Genomic DNA, 19287 nt, shown 5'->3' with positions numbered 1-19287 from the left:
CCAATTTTCTTAAAAATAGCAAATCATTTTGTTCCCATTTCCTCTTCATGCATATGTTCTAATTTATATCTGCAGAAGAGAAAAACAGCCACTATCTTCACAACAAACTCCATTTATCAAAACAGCTTTGAGAAATATAGGGGTTATTCATTACAGGGCGAGATGCAAGTGTGCGTAGCACTTCTTGGCTTCAAAGGGAAGCCAGGGTTTCCACACGAGCTTGCAGAAGTGGATTCAATACACCCCCTAGCAAAGGAGAATTTCCTGTAGCAAACAAGGATTGCCTGGAACCATTTGAGCATTCAGTGTCTTTCCCAGCATCTAGATGAGATTAGGGCACAGATAAGCACACTGTGAATGAGATTCAGTGTAGACTAATATTAAGGAGATTGTGGTATGCTGGGGAAAGCTGCTGGAAGATTTGACAGATCTCTCGGCCTCTTGACCATGGTCGTCAGTTTCAATAGCTGGTTAGATTTCCAGATGCCTTTAAAGGATCCCGTCAGAGTAATTAAGAAAATCTTTCCCCAGCACCTGACTGCAATACACACCCTGTTCAGGCAGAAAGCGGCAGATCAGTTGGCAAGGATTGCCTTGTTGCGAACCCCAGTGTTCCATCTATGAGCTTCCATTTGCAGTTTGTGCTGGTGATGACTTACAAAGCCCTGAGTGGCCTGGCACTTTCTGTGATTGTCACAACTGCACTGCGGAAACACTCCAGCTGCAGTTCCCTTGGAATAAGACAGGCAATTGTGGACAGAGATGTCTCCCTTGTATTCACCACCTCCATTTCTGCCACTAGTCCTGCGTGAGAGCTTCTTTACAACAGACATTTGAAAAGGACCGAGATGGCAAAGGGTATGGTTGATAGCTGGTGTGATCTTCTAGACAGAACAGACAAAACTATTCAGCAGATTAGTGTTCCCTGAGCTAGTTCACTAGTGTACCTGGATTCGAAAGCCAGACGATAGCATTAGATTACTGCTGAAGTATAAACAGCTATTAACGTGCCACGCTGTAAGACTGGACTATAAAAAAATAGGCCTTTTCAAGAGGTATCACTGTTTAAGGCTCCAGTCTATTTTATGGGCATTTAAAAAAAAATCCAACCAGACCCACAGGATGTGGGAGGTAATTTTATTTAGGCAAAGGTCTCAAGTTATCGTTCAACCTGCACAATGATTTTATTTCATGCAATTTCTCTACTGAACAAGGCTACTCATTTAAAAATAAGAAATCAATACAGAGAGCTGGTTATTGGGCCATGCTTGGCTGGCTATGGCTATGACTCTTCACTGCAGAGTTAACTCAGCTTTTTCACCCGGATATTGGCCCAGTTCTGCCTTCCCCCACACATGTAGGTTTATATGCACTTTCAGTTTCATTACTAATGAGTTGGCACTGATCAGCCATGCTGTTCAAATTCATTTAAATTTTACGAACATTTGCATACATAATGTAATGGCAGCTGAGCTACCCATGTTAATTTTTTTAATGGCGTAGCTGGTCTTTAAACTAGATTGTTGTGAGGTTGCTTGCGAAACACTGAAGAGGATGGGCATTAAATCCAAAGCTTTGAATAAAACTCTTAAAATCAATACAACCACTAGCAAAGAGAGAAATGGGTATGCTTACAATAACACTGCACAGCATTACACTCCCACATACAACACAAGGATGTGGGCACGCACATCTCTTACTTCCATTGTTTGCATGGCCCACAGGCCCTGTTATCAGAGACTACTTTATGGTTTTCCTGTACTAGGCCTGTTAACAGGCATTATCTTGAGCTCACTTCTGGTGAACGTTCTCACAGATTCTTATCCTCACAAATATTGTGTAGTGCACAACACACCCTGGTAATATGAACGACATTGAGCACAGGGACGTCCAAAGGGCTTTGCAAGCACAATGGTTTTGCTTTGCTTGCAAAATGAACATTTCACTGACACCTGCAGCTGCTCCATGTGTAGTTAACCCTTCTTCGGCCAGGTGCTCTTCCATCAGAGTCTGGCACGCTCTGTGCGCAACCCACATTGGTGCTTGTGAATGAATCACACAGAAATCAAGAAGTATCCTTGACAATTGTCATTCATGTACATTTTGTGGAAAGCAGACTAAGGGCTCAAATATACTTTGAGGATCCCAGACTGTGTGCAACATCTGTGGGTAAATCAGAGCAGTAACCACCTCAAACATCCACCATCACAGCACCAACAGTTTGTTAACAGGAAATTAGTTAGCCACTGATCTAACTGGTTGGGACAGCCAACTTCCAGAGAACAACAGAAACCTATACCAGAAGGCTTCAAAAGCAACCTATATCTGACATGTCCTGGCACAGGAAGGTCAAGAGAGACAGATCCTCAGACAGCTCCAAGAAGATGGTCTTTCTCATGTGGAAATTCTGGAGTGGCTGCTGATCATTGCAGATATGCATGATCACGTGTTGATATACCTCTGCATGTCTGCTCCTGCATCAGAAACACCTGTCTACGCAGGGGGAATTCACAGCTATTGCAAACTGCATTAGCTGGCTCCACTCTGTCATATTAGGATACAGTCTTCATAATCTCATCAAGGACAACCATCAACTTTTGAGGACTACAAGCCACCGTCCCTATCTTCTCTTTCCCCCTCTCATTCCACTCCAACAACAGTTCAGCCAAAAGCAGGAACAGATCACTGTCCTGTGCCAGATCCATGCTCTGGGACTAGCTAGAATGGACAAGTGAAGAGTTTATAGAACCAGAAATGCTTTAGTTTACGGCATTGGTGGACAGAGAACACTTCCATCCCAGAGCTCAGGAAGGTCGGATAAGGGTATCACAAACCAATTCCTAGAATATCTTAATTAGTGCAGCACTAAAAACCATGGATATGCCCTTTCTCCCAGTGTCTAAGACAACGGTGCCTGTGGATGAAGTTACATCAAATAGGACTCCAGTGTGGCTCAACAGTGTGGATGCCTGCAGACAGGCTTAGCTTACTGAAGGGCCCAAATCCAGGTAAACTATGCAATGGAAGGAAACCATATGCTGCATTTCCTATGTTCCAAGGACACAAATTCTCAGACATGAAATGCAAAAACAGATTTGTAGACTCAAGAGAATATAAGGCCTGACAGAACCCCAAATAGCTGACACATTCTCAATGTTTCTAGAACTTCGCTGATGTAAGCAATCTGCAAGAGGAAATGGAGCTGTTTCCTGCATTTGAGGCTCAAGCCCATCTACCACACAAGCCTCTCTCTCAAGTTCTTGCTATCTAGTTCTACAGAATCTACTTGATTTAATTTTGTTTAAATTTCTAGCTAATATGGTTGTAGAGAAAAGTTCAAAAACATGAGTGTAAGTGCTGATCTACAGAGGGAAATTAAACAGCATAATACCGATATCTATACCATCCTGTTTATCCAGATTTAAATTCCCTGTGTGGACATTTATTCCAGAATGAAGATGTGCACACAGACAAGCCCTAAATGAGATAGAGACGAGTCTGCACAGAACCTGGAACCATAGCTCTGAGATGTGGACTAACCCATTTATCTCAGTGAGGCATTTAGTCAGTGATAATTCAGATGTCAGCCTCGTTAACTATTCCGTTCCTCAGACAAGAAGGAAAGGAGGTTTCACAGAACCTGCGCAATTTACCACAAGGTCTCATTCGGGTGCCCCCAGAATACAGCATTTGGGAGATACCACCACTTATTTTCCTCCCCTTCAAATGATGGAGCCAAGCTCAAGAAGCCCAGATGAGTCCAAAGACCACACAAGATCAAAAAGTGAAAAAGAGTACCATCGTCTTTTTCACCTCTCACTGCAACGCTGACCTGAACTCCATGTTTATAGAAAAATCAGAAGCTTCTAGAAGTGGAAAGACTAGGAGATGTGGCCTTACTATAGCAAAAGGCTCAAAGCTAAGTAACTTCCATCACTGACAGGCATTTCCTTTACACCACAATGTGCAAGAACTGCCCAGATAGTACACTCCTGATGAGGCTCCTGACACTGTCACCGCTATTTCTTTCACAATTGCTTTGCAAAAGGAATATTTCAAAATAATTACCTGCCAATACATGCTCAATTTAACTCCAGCCCTATAAACTAGAACTTGGCATTAAACATGGCATCCTGCAGAAGCTAAATCTTACCAACTAAATTATACAGGCTATGGTTACACTAGAAACATCTGTCAACAGACGTTTCTGATTGTCTGACAAAACGTCTGTCAGAGTGCAGCCATACACTAAAGCAGATTGAAAGAGCGATCTGCTCTGTTGACAGAGAGCAGCAGAAATGCCCAGACTTCTCTCGACAGAAAGTCAGACCAGAAGCTCACCAAACATGGCTACCTGGCAAACCAGAAGCCCTGTCTGTTGATAGAGCCCCACCCCACCTGCCTGAGCATCCACATAGCTTTTTTGGTCAAAAGAATCTATCGACAAAGCTGCTCTTCCTCATCTGGGAGAGGCAGAAGGTTGTCAGCAAAACTGATGAATTTTGTCAAACAAATGCATTTCGTGTGTGGATGCTCCACCAGTTTTGTTGACAAAAACTGGGGTTTTGTTAACAAAAGTCTCTGGTGTAGCCATAGGCACAATAATTTCCTGTATATCACACCTCTGGCAAAACCAATGCCATTGGTTTCTAAATTTCAAATGTACACATGCTTTTTATGGAAGCCATATAGACAAGTTAATTCAGTAGTAGTTAACTGGGTAGAGCATTCTATCTTAGCAACACGTTAATAAAGCTTATCACACAATTCATAACATCAGCAATGCACAGGCTCTCATTAATGGCAGCATAAAGCACCAACTTTTACCTGCTCAACACAGGCTACTCAAAACAGAAGAGAGCCAGTCAGAAATAATCTTTACTTAGTGTCTGGCAGGATCTATGTTGTAATGCTGCACCGCTTTACCAGAAAGTATCAAGAACGTATACTGCATCTTAAATTCATATTAAAGGCAGGTGAGGCAGTTCAAGGAGCAGGTGTTTTTTGGTATGTTTTCTGATCCCGACACAGAGGAACTATAAATAACTAAAACAACTGATTTCCCTTAAAGTGCAGTAAAGGTCTAATGACTCAACTTCATGCGTCAAAGATGGGGAGAAATGCTTCTAGCATGTATGCAAGTATGGAAATAAAGAAACTAAAGTGCATAAAATCATAATGCAAAAAATTTAATTGTTTCTCATCCAAAGAAATGTCCAAAGTATAGGTGGTCACAATTAATACAAAATACATATATAATGAAACAGTGCTTAAACAGATTGAGAAGCCTTTATTTTGTTGAAAGGGACTGGTTTATGCAAATAGGGCAGATTTCACCGTTTGTTCCACAGTAGTTATGAAATTGGATTAATTTACTGATTCCCTGATGATCTCTTCATTCTGAAAAAATGTTCAATATTAAGATGATGACTGAAATAGACATGAAATTCAGTTATGGCTGTCTCCATTCTCAATTCTTAAATGTTTGCAAGGGGAATGTCCAGGCACAGAACGGGGAAAACAAAACAACAACAAAAAAAGACACACTATGGCATGAGTTAAGGTCAGAAATGCCAGCCTTTAAGCTTCCTGGCCTTTGTCAGGGTGCAATGTAACATTCATATTGTATTACTTTAAGATGTGGGCTTTGCATTCATTTCTCTTTTTAAAAAGGGAAAAAATTACAAAATGTTAGATGCTCATCCAGACTTTGCCCCTGAAGCATTAGTATTTATGGGTCTAACCCCACAGTTCTTAGTTTCCTCAACTTCTTTTGGGAGTTATGAACATTTTAAGAATGGAAGATCAGCCTCTACAATATTTTCCTACTTGTACAGTTCACTTCTGAAGGACAAACACTCACTGAAATAAATGCATACAAAGTAGATCAAAGCCATAGTAAAGCTGAGTCAGTGAGCTACCCATGAAAAAGGATTTCACAACTAAAAAGCTGTAAAAATTTTGTTCTAAATGTATGGTGCATGTTTAACCTTATGATTCTTTAAAAATCAATATTGTTTTCCACACAGGAATGAAATAAAGCTTAAGACTAAACAAACTTTTACCAAAACCAAAATCCACTTATGTAAAAATAATTTTTAAAGCTAACTTGTAGGCCAAAATCCTGTGCATCAAATTCTAGAACAAAAATGGTTTTAAAATCATCCTCACACTCATGGCATTATACTGTAACAATTGACTATCTATACTAGCAAAACTTGTTCCACTGATTAAATTATAGTCCATGAATCCATGAGTAACTATTTGTGAACTATACAAGTACCCATTGTGCTATCATGAGAAATGAAAATTATATCTTTAAGACTTGAAAAAGTAGAAATGGAAGCTTCAAAAAAGATAATATTCCAGAAATACTGCTTAATAATTAGACGTGATTGATCAGTTGATACAAAAATTTTCATTTAGTACAGCCCCTACAAAAACAAAAGACTGAAAACTAGGAAAACTCATGAAGTTCCACGTTTGATTCCCTGAGAAGAACGTTTATTTAGAAGAGCCTTTGGAATGCAAATTTGTATGATGAATTAATATTTAGCTGTTTGACAGCTAAAAGACCATCTCCTATTTCTACATAGGAGATCAGAATGTAAGTTTTTTTTTTGTTTGTCTGTTTTTTTAAAGATGAAAAGCTAATCCTTAATTCCATTATACCATCGTGAATGCGAGCAAAGAATGACCAAAAATAAAACTAGGTATATGAATTAATCCTCTAATGATTCAATGATGAATTAGGGTTTGTAATTAATCAATATTAAGAGTCTGAAGAAATAAATGCTTCTATGTTTTGGCAGATGTCATTTTACCTGATTAAACCCACATTGGCCTGCATTTTACACGTGAATTGTAACACATTAGAACAATGATCCCTGAATACATGGTAGCAGGTTTTGTGTGTATATACACATATTATAACAAAAATGTTCTTAGCTGAGATGATAAATTCCAGAAGAGCAGATTTAAAAATAAATAATGAAAAAAGTGTACAGGAAAAGAATACATAAAATCTGCAACCACTTTATTTTCTTTCAGTTTAGAGTATATTAAATAAAGGAAGGGGTAGTAAGAGCTTCCCTTTAGCTCAGAGACAGAAGACAACTAAACAGAAGAGAGACAGTTTATGGTGTCATTACAAATGCTTTTGAATGATGTGGGTTCTTTTCCCCCCTTTCCCTCTCTATCCATTAACCTTTGATGAAAATAATTATTTTCACCAGAACATTAACACCATAAGGGGAGGAACACTGAGGGACTCAACAACTGGAAGATTAACTGGGAGTAAACAGCACAGTAACACCTGGGATCCCCACAACTCACCAAACAACAATTTATGGCTGCACAGCATTCCATTTGCTGTATGGTCAATGAAGGCAGATACTATGGAATTATCAGTGCATGTTGTCTCAGTTAAGTACACATATGAACAAAGCAAGTACCTTTGTACAAGAATTGTAGCTACTTGAATACTTGTTTTTTTTCTGATTGATTTTTAAAATTAAACAAGCTACATTTGAATCCCACCTGCTAGGCAAATAAAATAGTTAATCAGCTCAATGTTTGCTATTTTAAAGAAATAAAATATTGAAGTGAGTTGTAGCAGGATATGTGGAATACTTACGCAACTGTTTTCATATAAGAAGTTAAGTGCCATCTTCCAAAGTTACAAGTTTAATATTCAGCAGTTATGTCACATGAAAAAATTATATAACAAAATGATTCTCAAAATACACCATAAACTAGTTAATTCTGTTATTTTAAAATGAGATAATCTTAACATATACTAGTCCTGGTCAGTGGTGAATATATTTCTGAAAAAACAAACATGGCTAAGTTTTATTCCCAATACTACAGAAGATTAAACCATTTAAATGATTGTTCTCAGAAGAAATACTTTTTCCATGAAAAGAATGAGATGCTTTATAGCCAAGCAAACAACTCTTCCATCCCAATAGTCATAATTGAAAACATTTACTATTGAAAGCACGTCAACCAGTAGAGCCCAATCACTTGCGTTTCAAGATATTCACAAATGTGCAATTCTGCTAAGTCTATACTTTTGTTTGCTTGTTTTGAGACAAAAAGCAATTTGTTTCTCCTTTTCTTATAAAGACGACTCAGGGCAATATGGTTAGATTTAGACCTGAATTATAAACTATTTGTTACCTCTTTTCCTTCTTTTCACCCACACCTGTCTTTACGCATACAGTAAGTCAAGAGCTTAAAGAATTTGTAAATATACACAGTTTTATCTCATTTAACATTTATCCAAGCATGTCTGCAATTTCTCTCTCACACAAAGTGGAAGTGTTTTTAACAACCTTTCTTCTACAGTTAGACAACTTCGTTTCAGAGACTGACATTCTTCTAGTTCAGCAGGAAGCGAGTCAAGGTTGTTCCCAATAAGCTCTAGCTGAACAAGGTTCAACAGTTGACCGATGTGAGGAGACAAACTCGTCAGGCTGTTATATCCCAGAAGTAAACACTGCAGCTTTTTGCACTGAAATAATCCTTCAGGCAGTATCTCAAGCTAAAAGGAAGGAGGACATGCCAATTAAAACTTGCTACCCTCTAAATGCTTTTAAATTAAAATGATAGAAGGATACAGAGTAAGTGAATGACACTTTTATATACTATTAAAATTATAGTCAGGAGAAAACCTACTTTCAGTAACTAGGTAATAAAAGTTTAATTTTTCACAGAATAGAATGGAAATCTAAAAATCAAATTGTTGAATGTAGTCAGATTGTTTTTCTTACTTAGGCTCCTGCTAAAGAATTACACTTAATCAATGACATTCCTTTGGCACCTCCTAAGTACCTTGCAATCCTTTTGGCGAGGCAGACAGAGTTGCATCCACACAGTATAGTGGGTACTCAGAGGTCTTGTCAACTCTATAAACATTTTAATACCATCTGAATGCAACTGTGTACAATCAAGTTAGATATGACAACGCTGAAGACCATTGAGCAGTCACTATGGAACAGGCCATCTGACACTGAATGTCAGTGTCAAATACATGATCCTCTAGACCCTGCTTTGACCAGTTTAAAAAAAAAATCACTTCCTCTCTCAATTAACTGGGTTTCATATCTCAGTTGTTTACAATACCATAAAGTTGGTGAACTCTAGCAGACCACAAAGTCTTCAAGAAGATAATAATCTGTATTTTAATGCTTAAATTAATATAAAAGTTCTACTTACATGGTTTTTTGTCAGAGCAAAGTACTGCAGATCTGTCAAATAACTGATTTCTTCTGGAATAGAAGTTAGCTTGTTATAGCTGAGATCCAAATAGTGTAGCTTTTTACAAAGAAATAGCTGCAGTGGAACATTTTTAATGTTATTGTAATTTAAGTACAGTTGTTCTAGGTTTGTTAATGCTCCAATTTGCACTGGGACATATGAAATGGTGTTGTGCCACAGTTTTAAGCAAGACAGGTTCTTCAGATGTTGAAAACTCATTATTTCTTCCACTGTTCTGAGATTATTTTCTTTTAAGTCTATTTCATGCAAATTGTTTAAGGTGAAAATAGAATGTGGAATGCGTTCTAAATCACAGGAGATCAACTCTAAAGTTCTCAGGTTTATCAACTTTTTCAAGTTAGTTAGTACTACCAGTTTATTTCCTTCATTATTGATAGATAAGTTTTGGAGTGAAGGCAACAGGTCAGTAATCACCTGAGGTATACGGGAAAGGCTGTTCTTTAAATAAATTGTTCTTAGATTTTTTAGATTCTGAAAGCCCTCATTATACACAGAGTTGGGGTAATCTAGCACAAAACAACCTGTTAAGCATAATTCCTTGAGATTTTTTAGATTGAAGACCCAAAATGGAATCCTTCCAATTTCACAGGATTTTAAACGCAATGTTTTCAGATTTTCTTCTAGAAAACTTAGTGCTGGGTAATCCACAGTTAATGATGAATGATAAATATTCATTTCTTTGAGATTGACCAGCTGAGTCACTGTTGAAGGAAGCTTGGCTTCAGGAATAAGTTCCAAGCTTAGAACTTCTATTTCAGTCAGTTCAAAGACGCTGTCTGGAAGACTATTTAGCATAAAAAGGTGTAATTCAATCTTGTCCTGGGAATTTCGTATTAATTTACTTTTCAGTTTTTCCATTGACCATTGATTGTTAAGATTTATCTGTTTCAGCCTGTTTTCACTCAAATCAGATAAAAATATTGAGAATCGTTGTGAATAAAGAGGATCGTACTGATCTGCTAAGTGAAGAATAAATGCAAAGTCATTTTTTACGTCAGGGATATCACTGTAATTGCTTTTCTCTCTTAATTTCTCAAAAGAATATTGCTTAAGCGAACTCCTCAACATCCACCATAAACTGCATGTGCAGGTTAGGCCATAGAAGATCACTAAAACAACATAAAATGAAGCTAATACTTTAAAAATTTCTGCTAGTGTATAAACACATTGGTACCTTTTGTAACCTGTAAAGGCTTGAATATTAATTACACAATCAATTTCAAGTGTAATACAGGTTAAATAATAGGAGACATAAATCATTATTATTACAAATACAGCTACTTTGACTATAATCTGTTTCATGTACACTCTATATATGACATCCTTCTCTTCAACATGTACTCTGAATCTTTTCACTTTCTCAAAGATAGCTTTAGCTTGTTCCCCTTCTTTTTTGTCCAGAACACTTGAAGAGTTCTCTCTTCCAGGTGTTTCTAAACCAGGCTGGGAATATGGCAGAGAGTGCCTGTTAGCCTCTGTATCTGCTGAGCTCCCAGGTGATGAAAGCAGTATTTTGGATTTGGGTAATGGCAGACTCTTCACAGATTGCTCAGCAACTGTTTCTGAGAGGGCTCGTGTTGTCCATGGGGAATCAAAACATTTGTGCAGAATGGCTACAAAGTGCTCAAGCCTTGAACTTGTGCTAGGATAATAGAGCCAAAAGTTACTGCAAGCTGCAAAAATGAAAGTATGAAGAAGTACTAGATATGGAAAAAATTTGGCAAACCAATGAAGCTGCTTCTCATAACACACTGCGTCAATGTAAGAATACTGCTGCCGATGAAGATCATTCTGGATTCTTGAAGGGAGAATTACTTGTGTGGCAGAGCTAGAGGACACATTAAGGTTGGTTTTAGCCAAATCCCAAGGCACTGCACAATGACCGTCAAATTCTAGCTTACAAGGAAGACAACACAACACTCTGGTTTGAGTGAGCTGGAGTGCCCCAGCTAGTACGGCAACTAGCAGCATAATCATGGTGAGGTAATACCAGAAAACATCCCACCATGGTTTTAATATGTGGTAGGATGACTGAGCATCTGCTAAGTATCTGAGTTCAGTTAGTGTAATCATGACTTTCACCTGTACGACAGCAGCACCTAGAGAAGAGAAAGAGAGAAAGATCCTTAGAAATGGTGCTCAGAAAACCTCTTTATTTAATATAGTTGAACTATGCAATGCAATTATCTAAATTTCTGATTAGGCAGTCGACTCCTTTTTAAAACAAGCACAACAACACTGATGTTATGAACTTTGGACTGGGGCCAACAATACTCAAATTGTAATTCTAGTAACTACATAAAATTGAATAACAAATTGGTGGAAGTCATTTAGTGCCTGATTTATCCCCCATCAAACTTAATGGGAAAATTAACATTTATTGTAATTCAGGATCAGGGCCATAAACCCTGGTCCAGAACAACACTTGAATTAGTCTCATACTAATTAATTCCACTGACTCCTCCAAGGGAATTTTACTAAAAACTAGTGAGACTAAAAAAAAAAGAGTAGTATCACTGAATTCAAAGTTAAACATTGATTAAGTTCTTTATTCAGTTATGGTCTCAGTGACAGTGTTCCATCTGCAAAATGAAGCTGAGACTTATGTGGCTCAAAAAGGTACTGGAAATGCTGACATTAATATGTGTAACATTCTGTAATATTAGGTATAATAAATAGAAAAGGCTTCAATGCTGAAAATTGAAGCTCAAGTCTGACCACATTTCTCTTTGAATAAAAAGAGATGAACTCATTGAAGAGACAACTTTCAGTCCATTTCAAATAAAGTAAACATGTCTTACAATATGAACAGTTAAACAAGATGAGGTCAGATAGTATCATATGCATCAGAAATGATAAGTGCCCATTTGGTCAGTCCATTTTCTACTGCTCTGAGACAGGCACAACTGCAAAAATGTGAAACACAGCTAAGAAACATGAATAGCTGTTAATTTATTGTTTAGCATTTAAGGTTATGCAAGAGTGAAAACTAAATTGCTCCTTTTGGGAAATGCACTTGAATCACAGCATAGAATTAAGACTGCTCTTGGCCATTGATTACTCCTTGGCAAATTCTGTACCACTGTGCATGCCCATAATTCATGTCCGCCTGCGTATTTTTTCTCTGCAGAATATAGATTGTTGAAGAGGCACCACAGTTACACCTTTCAGCCTCCAAGGGACTGCTATGGTGCCAGAAGAAAGGACAGCTAGCCAGCAGGGCCAGGTAAGAAGGCCTGAGATGGATAAAGCAGGGCACGTGGGGCTGCTGGAAGATCACAGACTGGGGTTCAGAATGTCTAGTGTGGGAGCATACTGGGACATGGGCTCAGGAATTAGTGGGTGATAGCAATGAGCTAGGAGCTGAATAGGAGAAGGGCTACATGGATTGAGGGTGTGCAGGCCACAAGGGGATTGGAGCAGATGTGCCTGACTGAATGGGAGAGGCTAGGGGTCTTCTAGGGTCTGCATGGGGGCAGCTCCCCAACAATCCTACCTCATTTTCTTCCCCCCAGAAAACCTCTGTTCATATTTTCCTCACCCATACCCATTAACCATCCAGATTCACTCCCATGTTTCTTCTTAGCAACTACTTCTCTACGCCTCGGTTCTTTCATTACCCATAACTCAAGTCATGCCACTGCTTCTGAAGTGTGCACGCATTATGTTTCTATATTGTAGATTAAATAGATTATTAGTCAAAAGTTCTATATTAATACGTCCAGTAAGAAATCTATTTGTCAAAAACCTTCTTGGGATCTTATTTTTTGGCTGCATTATTACAGACAAAATTACTGATAGGTATTTTGAAATAAATTATGAAAGTAATTGAAACTGGCATGATTCTATTGTGTTATTTTGACAAAAATATGCAGAATTTTAAAATATTGTGCACAGAACTTGTAATGTTTGGTGCAGAATTCCCTTAGGAATAATTAACCTAGGCAGGTTACTGTAGCCTATTAGTACAGAGTAAAGAGAACATTTTAGTCTTAATGACATCAGCAATACTGCTGGAGAGAGATTTCCTGATACAAGATAGAATTCCATTCAGCTGAGTAAAAAGAATGCCCCAAATGGACTAGAAATACATTACAATTTCAATGGCTTACACCCTGTAATTCAGATACTCCTCCCAACCCTTATGTCTTTCCTGAGCAAAAACTTAGGAAGTGTATACTTATCAATACTTAGGTTTATAAGACATGCCACAGAATAGAAAATTAGCATGGCATGATTTTATAATTAAGCACAACCAACTGAAAAGAAATACGAATTATGACATATTGGCTGTGGCTGCACTTGCCCAAAACTTCGAAATAGCCACACTAATGGCCAAATTAAAGAATACTTAAGAGGCACTGAAATGAATATTCAGCGCCTCATTAGCACGCCACCAGTCACGGCTCTTCCAAAGTGCCACTTTCGAACGCACACGGCTTGGCTACAGGGGGTCCTTTTGGAGAGGATCCCGCACATTTCAAAATCCCCTTACGCCTGGCAGCTGAGAATAAGGGGATTTCAAAATGTGAGGGGTCCTTTCTAAAAGGACCCCCATGTAGCCGAGCCACGCGCGTTCAAAAACGGCACTTCTGAAGCGCCATGGCCAGCAGCATGCTAATGAGGTGCTGCATATTCATTTCAGCACCTCATTAGTATTCTTCAATTTGGCTATTAGCATGGACATTTTGAAGTTTTGGCCAAGTGTGGCCACAGCCATTGTGTTTGCATTTTTTGCTTGTTCCTAATTCACAAAATTCAATAGTCAGGGAAGGTAGCCCAACTAGTGCGTATTAGCAAGGCTCTATTGCGTTTTATGTGTTAAGAACAGTAAATAGTTGACGTTATTTTAATCCAGTCAGTGCAAATCAATATTTATTAATATACCGTACTTAAAATGTTCATACTTACTTGCCAGTTAAATACACATGACCATCTTCAGTCAGGAGGTCTACACCTCTTAAAATTCCTTGGACATTCCATCTTTGCATTTATCTTCATTCTGGATGGAAAAACAGTAGGAGTACAGTTGAAATAGCTGAGAGCAGGCAGGTCAGCCTTCATCAGAATCCTTACACCACTGCAGATCTGACCTGTTAAAAGTGTACACCTTACAAATATTTTCCCTAATTCAGCATGTTCTCCATTCTGCACCTGCAACAACAATATAACTCAGAAAAAACATGAAGGTCAGGTTTTCTGCACCATGCCAAACCCATGCGAAAAGCAAACAAAATGAAACCACATAAAAGAACTTATCCATGACGTTGCAATGCTATAACTTCTTGCTGAATGGTTATGTGGGACAAATGTGCATGCTTTCAAGAAACAAAGATATAACTTGGTCCATTTCAGTTTTTTTTCCCCCAATATTGACTCACATAGAGGTAACAGTTTCCATTACAAAAATACTAATTCTACTAGCTGGAGTGATCCAGTAAAATATTTTGCCAAATAAAGCCAATATCCATTTTAGTAATGCTACTAATCCCAAATTACCAGTGCTAGAGCTAGACCAATTGAACAGAAAGTACACCTTTGTCCAGTGATCTCTGGAATGTCTGAATTCCAGAGATTTTAAAAAGGCACCTATCTGTAAGATTAAACAACTGTTTCCTGGCTCCTCTACAAGACATACAAGAGATGGAACGAATGGACAAAGTTTCTCTTTCCTGAAGCCACTTTTTACGAAATGGTGAGACAGTGGATTAAGTTACCAGGAATCACTTAATGGAAGTGACTAAAGGAGGGCTCAGGTAGGTTTTGTCCACCCCTAAAATCAACTAAATTATTAGGGAATCAGAATACTAGAACTCTACCAAATGTAAGCAATTAGACAACTTATTTGCCCTTCATTGGTAATACGCTTGCAGAGAACTATTCTTAAACAAATGGGGCTTTGTGCAGGTTCAGGAGTCCACCTGCACTGAGCCTACAGCAGAAAGAGGGCTGTTGAACTGCTGAATTCAATTACAACTTAGAATAAAAACAAAACTCTCTTTCCCGCAAGTTTATGTAATATAAAGGCTTACACCCCTACTAGCAAAGTGTTTATTACATAATCATGAGTGCACTGCATAACAACAGAGACAACTTAAACACATTGGACTGGATGGATGTTTCTGCAGGACCTCCCTCTCCCCCTTCAGATTTTCTCCATTAGTAACTTCAGAAGCTGCCCTAAAAAGACTTTGTCAATTCCACTTTCCACTTGCAGATTAAAAAAAAGTGAAATTAAGAAAGCTTCTGACTCTCTGCCTGTGATGTTGCTTTGCCTCATATATTTGTGAAAACATGCTTTTGAACACAAATATGCCTAACTTGAATATACTTTATGCAAAAATGACATGTAACCAGTCAATTAAATGCTTGCAATACACTGAATATCTCAAAAAACACCAGTGACGGAAACAAGCAATGGTCTTTCTTCTTTGAGTGATTGCTCATGTGCTTTCCAATGCAGGTGAATGAAAGCTGATGTAAGGAGGTGGGGGTCAGAGCCCCGCAACAACTGTGGTACAGCCCTGTCTACTGCTGCATCCTGCCTAGCGTGCTGTGTAATGCTCTGCAAACATACGTCTGGAGGATCAGATGGTCACCCTACAGATCTCCTGAATTGGGCCAGGGCCCAGAAATGCCACTGAGGATGCCTGCACCCTCACAGAATAAGCCCTAATCAGAGGAGAGGGCACCCCTGCTAGCTTGTAGCATTCCCTAATACGCGCCACTATCCAGAAAGAGAGCCTCTGGGATGAAACTGGAAGGCCTTCCATCCTGTCTGCCACTGTAACAAAAAGCTGCTGTGACTCTCTGAAAGGTTTGGTCCTGACTATATAAAAAGCCAGCACCCTGTGGACATCTAGGCTGCGTCTACACGTGCACGCTACTTCGAAGTAGCGGCAGTAACTTCGAAATAGCGCCCGTCACGTCTACACGTGTTGGGCGCTATTTCGAAGTTGAAATCGACGTTAGGCGGCGAGACGTCGAAGTCGCTAACCCCATGAGGGGATGGGAATAGCGCCCTACTTCGACGTTCAACATCGAAGTAGGGACGTGTAGACGATCCGCGTCCCGCAACATCGAAATAGCGGGGTCCTCCATGGCGGCCATCAGCTGGGGGGTTGAGAGATACTCTCTCTCCAGCCCTTGCGGGGCTCTGTGGTCACCGTGGGCAGCAGCCCTTAGCCCAGGGCTTCTGGCTGCTGCTGCTGCAGCTGGGGGTCCGTGCTGCATATACAGGGTCTGCAACTAGTTGTTGGCTCTGTGTATCTTGCACTGTTTAATGAAAGTGTATCTGGGAGGGGCCCTTTAAGGGAGCGACTTGCTGTTGAGTCCGCCCCGTGACCCTGTCTGCAGCTGTGCCTGGCTCCCTTATTTCGATGTGTGCTACTTTGGCGTGTAGACGTTCCCTCGCTGTGCCTATTTCGATGTTGGGCTGAGCAACGTCGAAGTTGAACATCGACGTTGCCAGCCCTGGAGGACGTGTAGACGTTATTCATCGAAATAGCCTATTTCGATGTCGCAACATCGAAATAAGCTATTTCGAAGTTGGGTGCACGTGTAGACGTAGCCCTAGTGTGCAGGCTCTGCTTCCTCAGGGTGGCATGCAGTTTGGGATAAAACACCAGTGGAGAAATGTCCAGATTGGCATGGAAGGAGACCACCACCTTTGGCAGGAAGGCCTGATGTGATCTCAATCTGACTTTGTGTGGAACACTGTATAATGCTGGGCCCTAAATTCGGACACCCTTCTGGCTGATGTAATGGCCACCAGAAAAGCTGTTTTGTAAGTTTAAAACAACAGGGAGCAGGAAGTGAGGGGCCCCCATAAGCTTAGATAGCACTAGATTAAGATCCCATGAGGACAAAGTGTTCCACAATTGTGGCTTAACCCTCTCCAGGCCTTTAATGAACCTTTTCACCACCGGTCTGAGAACACTGATGAAAAGCCTGGGCCAGGATGAACAGAGGAAATGGCCGCTAAGTGCACTTTTTATGGAGGAAATGACCAGCCCTTCCTGACTTTGGTGCCACAGGTAATCCAAAAGGGCCGGGATCATGGTCCAGGGTGGGGTGGGGTGCGGTGGGGTGCTAAACCTTTCTGAGCCATCTACAACATGAATCTTTCCCACTTCTGCAGATACATGGCTCTAGTGGAGGGTTTCCTACTGTTTAGGAGTACCTCCCTCACCGGCTCTGAGCAGCAAAGTTCCATGGTGCTCAGCCACAAATCTTCCATGCCACGAGGTGAAGTGACAGAAGGATGGGGTGCTGCAACTGCCCCTCATCCTGAGTCAACAGGTCCAGGCACAAAAAGGGAGTGTTATCAGTTTGCTCATGGACAGGTCCAAGAGGACTGAGTGCCAGGGCTGCCTGGCCCATGCTGGAGCCACCATGATCACCAAAGCCAAATTTTAAGTCAGACCTTGTGGACGAGAAGAACTGGGGACAGAATGCACACAGGAGCTGGGCTGCCTAAGAAACACTGGATGTATCTGCCCAAGACCCCAGACTCCGGTTCAGTTAAGAACAAAACATCTGGCACTTCGCATTGAGATGAGTGGTGAACATGTCCACCTGCGGATTAACCCCAAATTTGGAAAACTGATTGCAGCACATCCAGGTGAATGAACAATTCATGGTTCACAAAGGACCTACTGAGGTGGTCCACTATGGCGTTGTAGACCCTGGTACATAGTGAGTGTGTAGAAGATTTTGGTGTTGAATGCAAAACTCCCAAAGCCTGAGGGCCTCATGACATAGGTGAGAGGACTGCACATGCTGCTGTTTGTTGATATAATACAATGTTGTTTTGTTGTCCAGGCTCACCGAAATGTAACACCCTGCCAGGTCACCCCGAAACACCTCGAATGCCAGCCTAATGACCCTTAGCTCCCTCACATTGCTGTGAAGCTCGAGGTCTGACGTGCCCTTACAGGGTAATACAACAAAGCAAGTCACAATTGGAGAGGGCGAAGGCAGTCTACCATGCTATACCGAGAATGTTCAAGCAGCCATGTGCCCCAGGAGTCTCGTGCAGCACCTGACCATTGTGGTGGGGAACCTCAACAGGTGGTTTATGATGCCAGCCATAGCTGAAACCTCATCTCTGGCAAGAAGGCCCTGGCGAGCCCAAAGTCCAAGAGAGCTCCCAAACTTTGTGTGGGAACCTGCGTTGACTCTCTCATTTACCAATAACCCAAGACTGTCAAACGTCCAGCAGGTAACCCCCAAATGTTGCTGAATTTGGGCCTGGGAGTTCTCTTCGACTCACAAGTTGTCCAGGTATTGGAACAACTGGACCCCATGCCTGTTCCACCTCCTGTGGTAGGCCAGAGACCTGCAGCCATGCCCTGTATCTCATGGCAATCCCCGATACCATAACCCAGGTAGCAGCATCTGCAGTATCCAGGGCAGCTTGGAGGGCAACACAAGAAATCAGTTTACTTTCTTCCACTACTACCTGTAAATTCTTGTTTAGCATCCAGAGGAACTAGTTCTGAGAATTTAGACAGCGAAGACACTATTAAAAGAGTACCTGCTCACCAGAGCCTGCTGGTTTGCTATATGCAACTGTAAAACACCTATGGAATAAACCTCTCCCCCATACAAGTCCAATTTCTTGGCTTCTCTATTTTTGGGAGAAGGGCCTTGAAAAATCTTGTTGCTGTGGTTTGGCTGCATCAACAACCAAGGACGTGGGAGGGAGGTGGGTGAACAGGTGTTCATTCCCCTCGGAGGGAACAAAATACTGTCTTTTGTTCTTCCTAGCGGTTGGCTGGGCCGACGCTGGTGCCTGCCAAGCAGTTTAGGCCATTTGAGTAATTGTTTTTATGATAGTTAAGGCCACTCTAGAGGGTTCCGTTGACAATAAAATGTCTGTCATAGGGTCTGTCTCATCCTTAATCTCTACAGCTTGGACACCCAAGTTCTGAACAACCCGACAAAGGAGCTGCTGAAGTACCCGACCACCCTCCAACACCAGAGAAGCAGAGGAACTTGCCA

General features: G+C 40.6%; 1 protein-coding gene across 3 annotated transcripts in view; it reads right to left on the bottom strand.

Moving 5' to 3' along the window:
- Positions 1-5179: 5179 nt before the first annotated feature.
- LRRC8B (leucine rich repeat containing 8 VRAC subunit B) overlaps positions 5180-19287 on the bottom strand; it is a 32799-nt gene continuing 18691 nt past the window's right edge. For all 3 annotated transcript variants that reach the window (XM_075003105.1, XM_075003107.1, XM_075003106.1), the window contains 3 exons: positions 14194-14284; positions 9220-11381; positions 5180-8545 (listed from right to left, as the gene is read on the bottom strand). In XM_075003105.1, the coding sequence (XP_074859206.1) occupies positions 8273-8545; positions 9220-11355 (2409 nt within the window). In that variant the 5' untranslated portion in view covers positions 11356-11381; positions 14194-14284 and the 3' untranslated portion in view covers positions 5180-8272. The remainder of the gene's footprint in view (positions 8546-9219; positions 11382-14193; positions 14285-19287) is intronic.

Source organism: Carettochelys insculpta, chromosome 9 (genome assembly GCF_033958435.1).
Source record: "Carettochelys insculpta isolate YL-2023 chromosome 9, ASM3395843v1, whole genome shotgun sequence".
NCBI lineage: Eukaryota > Metazoa > Chordata > Testudines > Carettochelyidae > Carettochelys > Carettochelys insculpta.
This window is presented reverse-complemented; position numbering and strand designations above follow the sequence as displayed.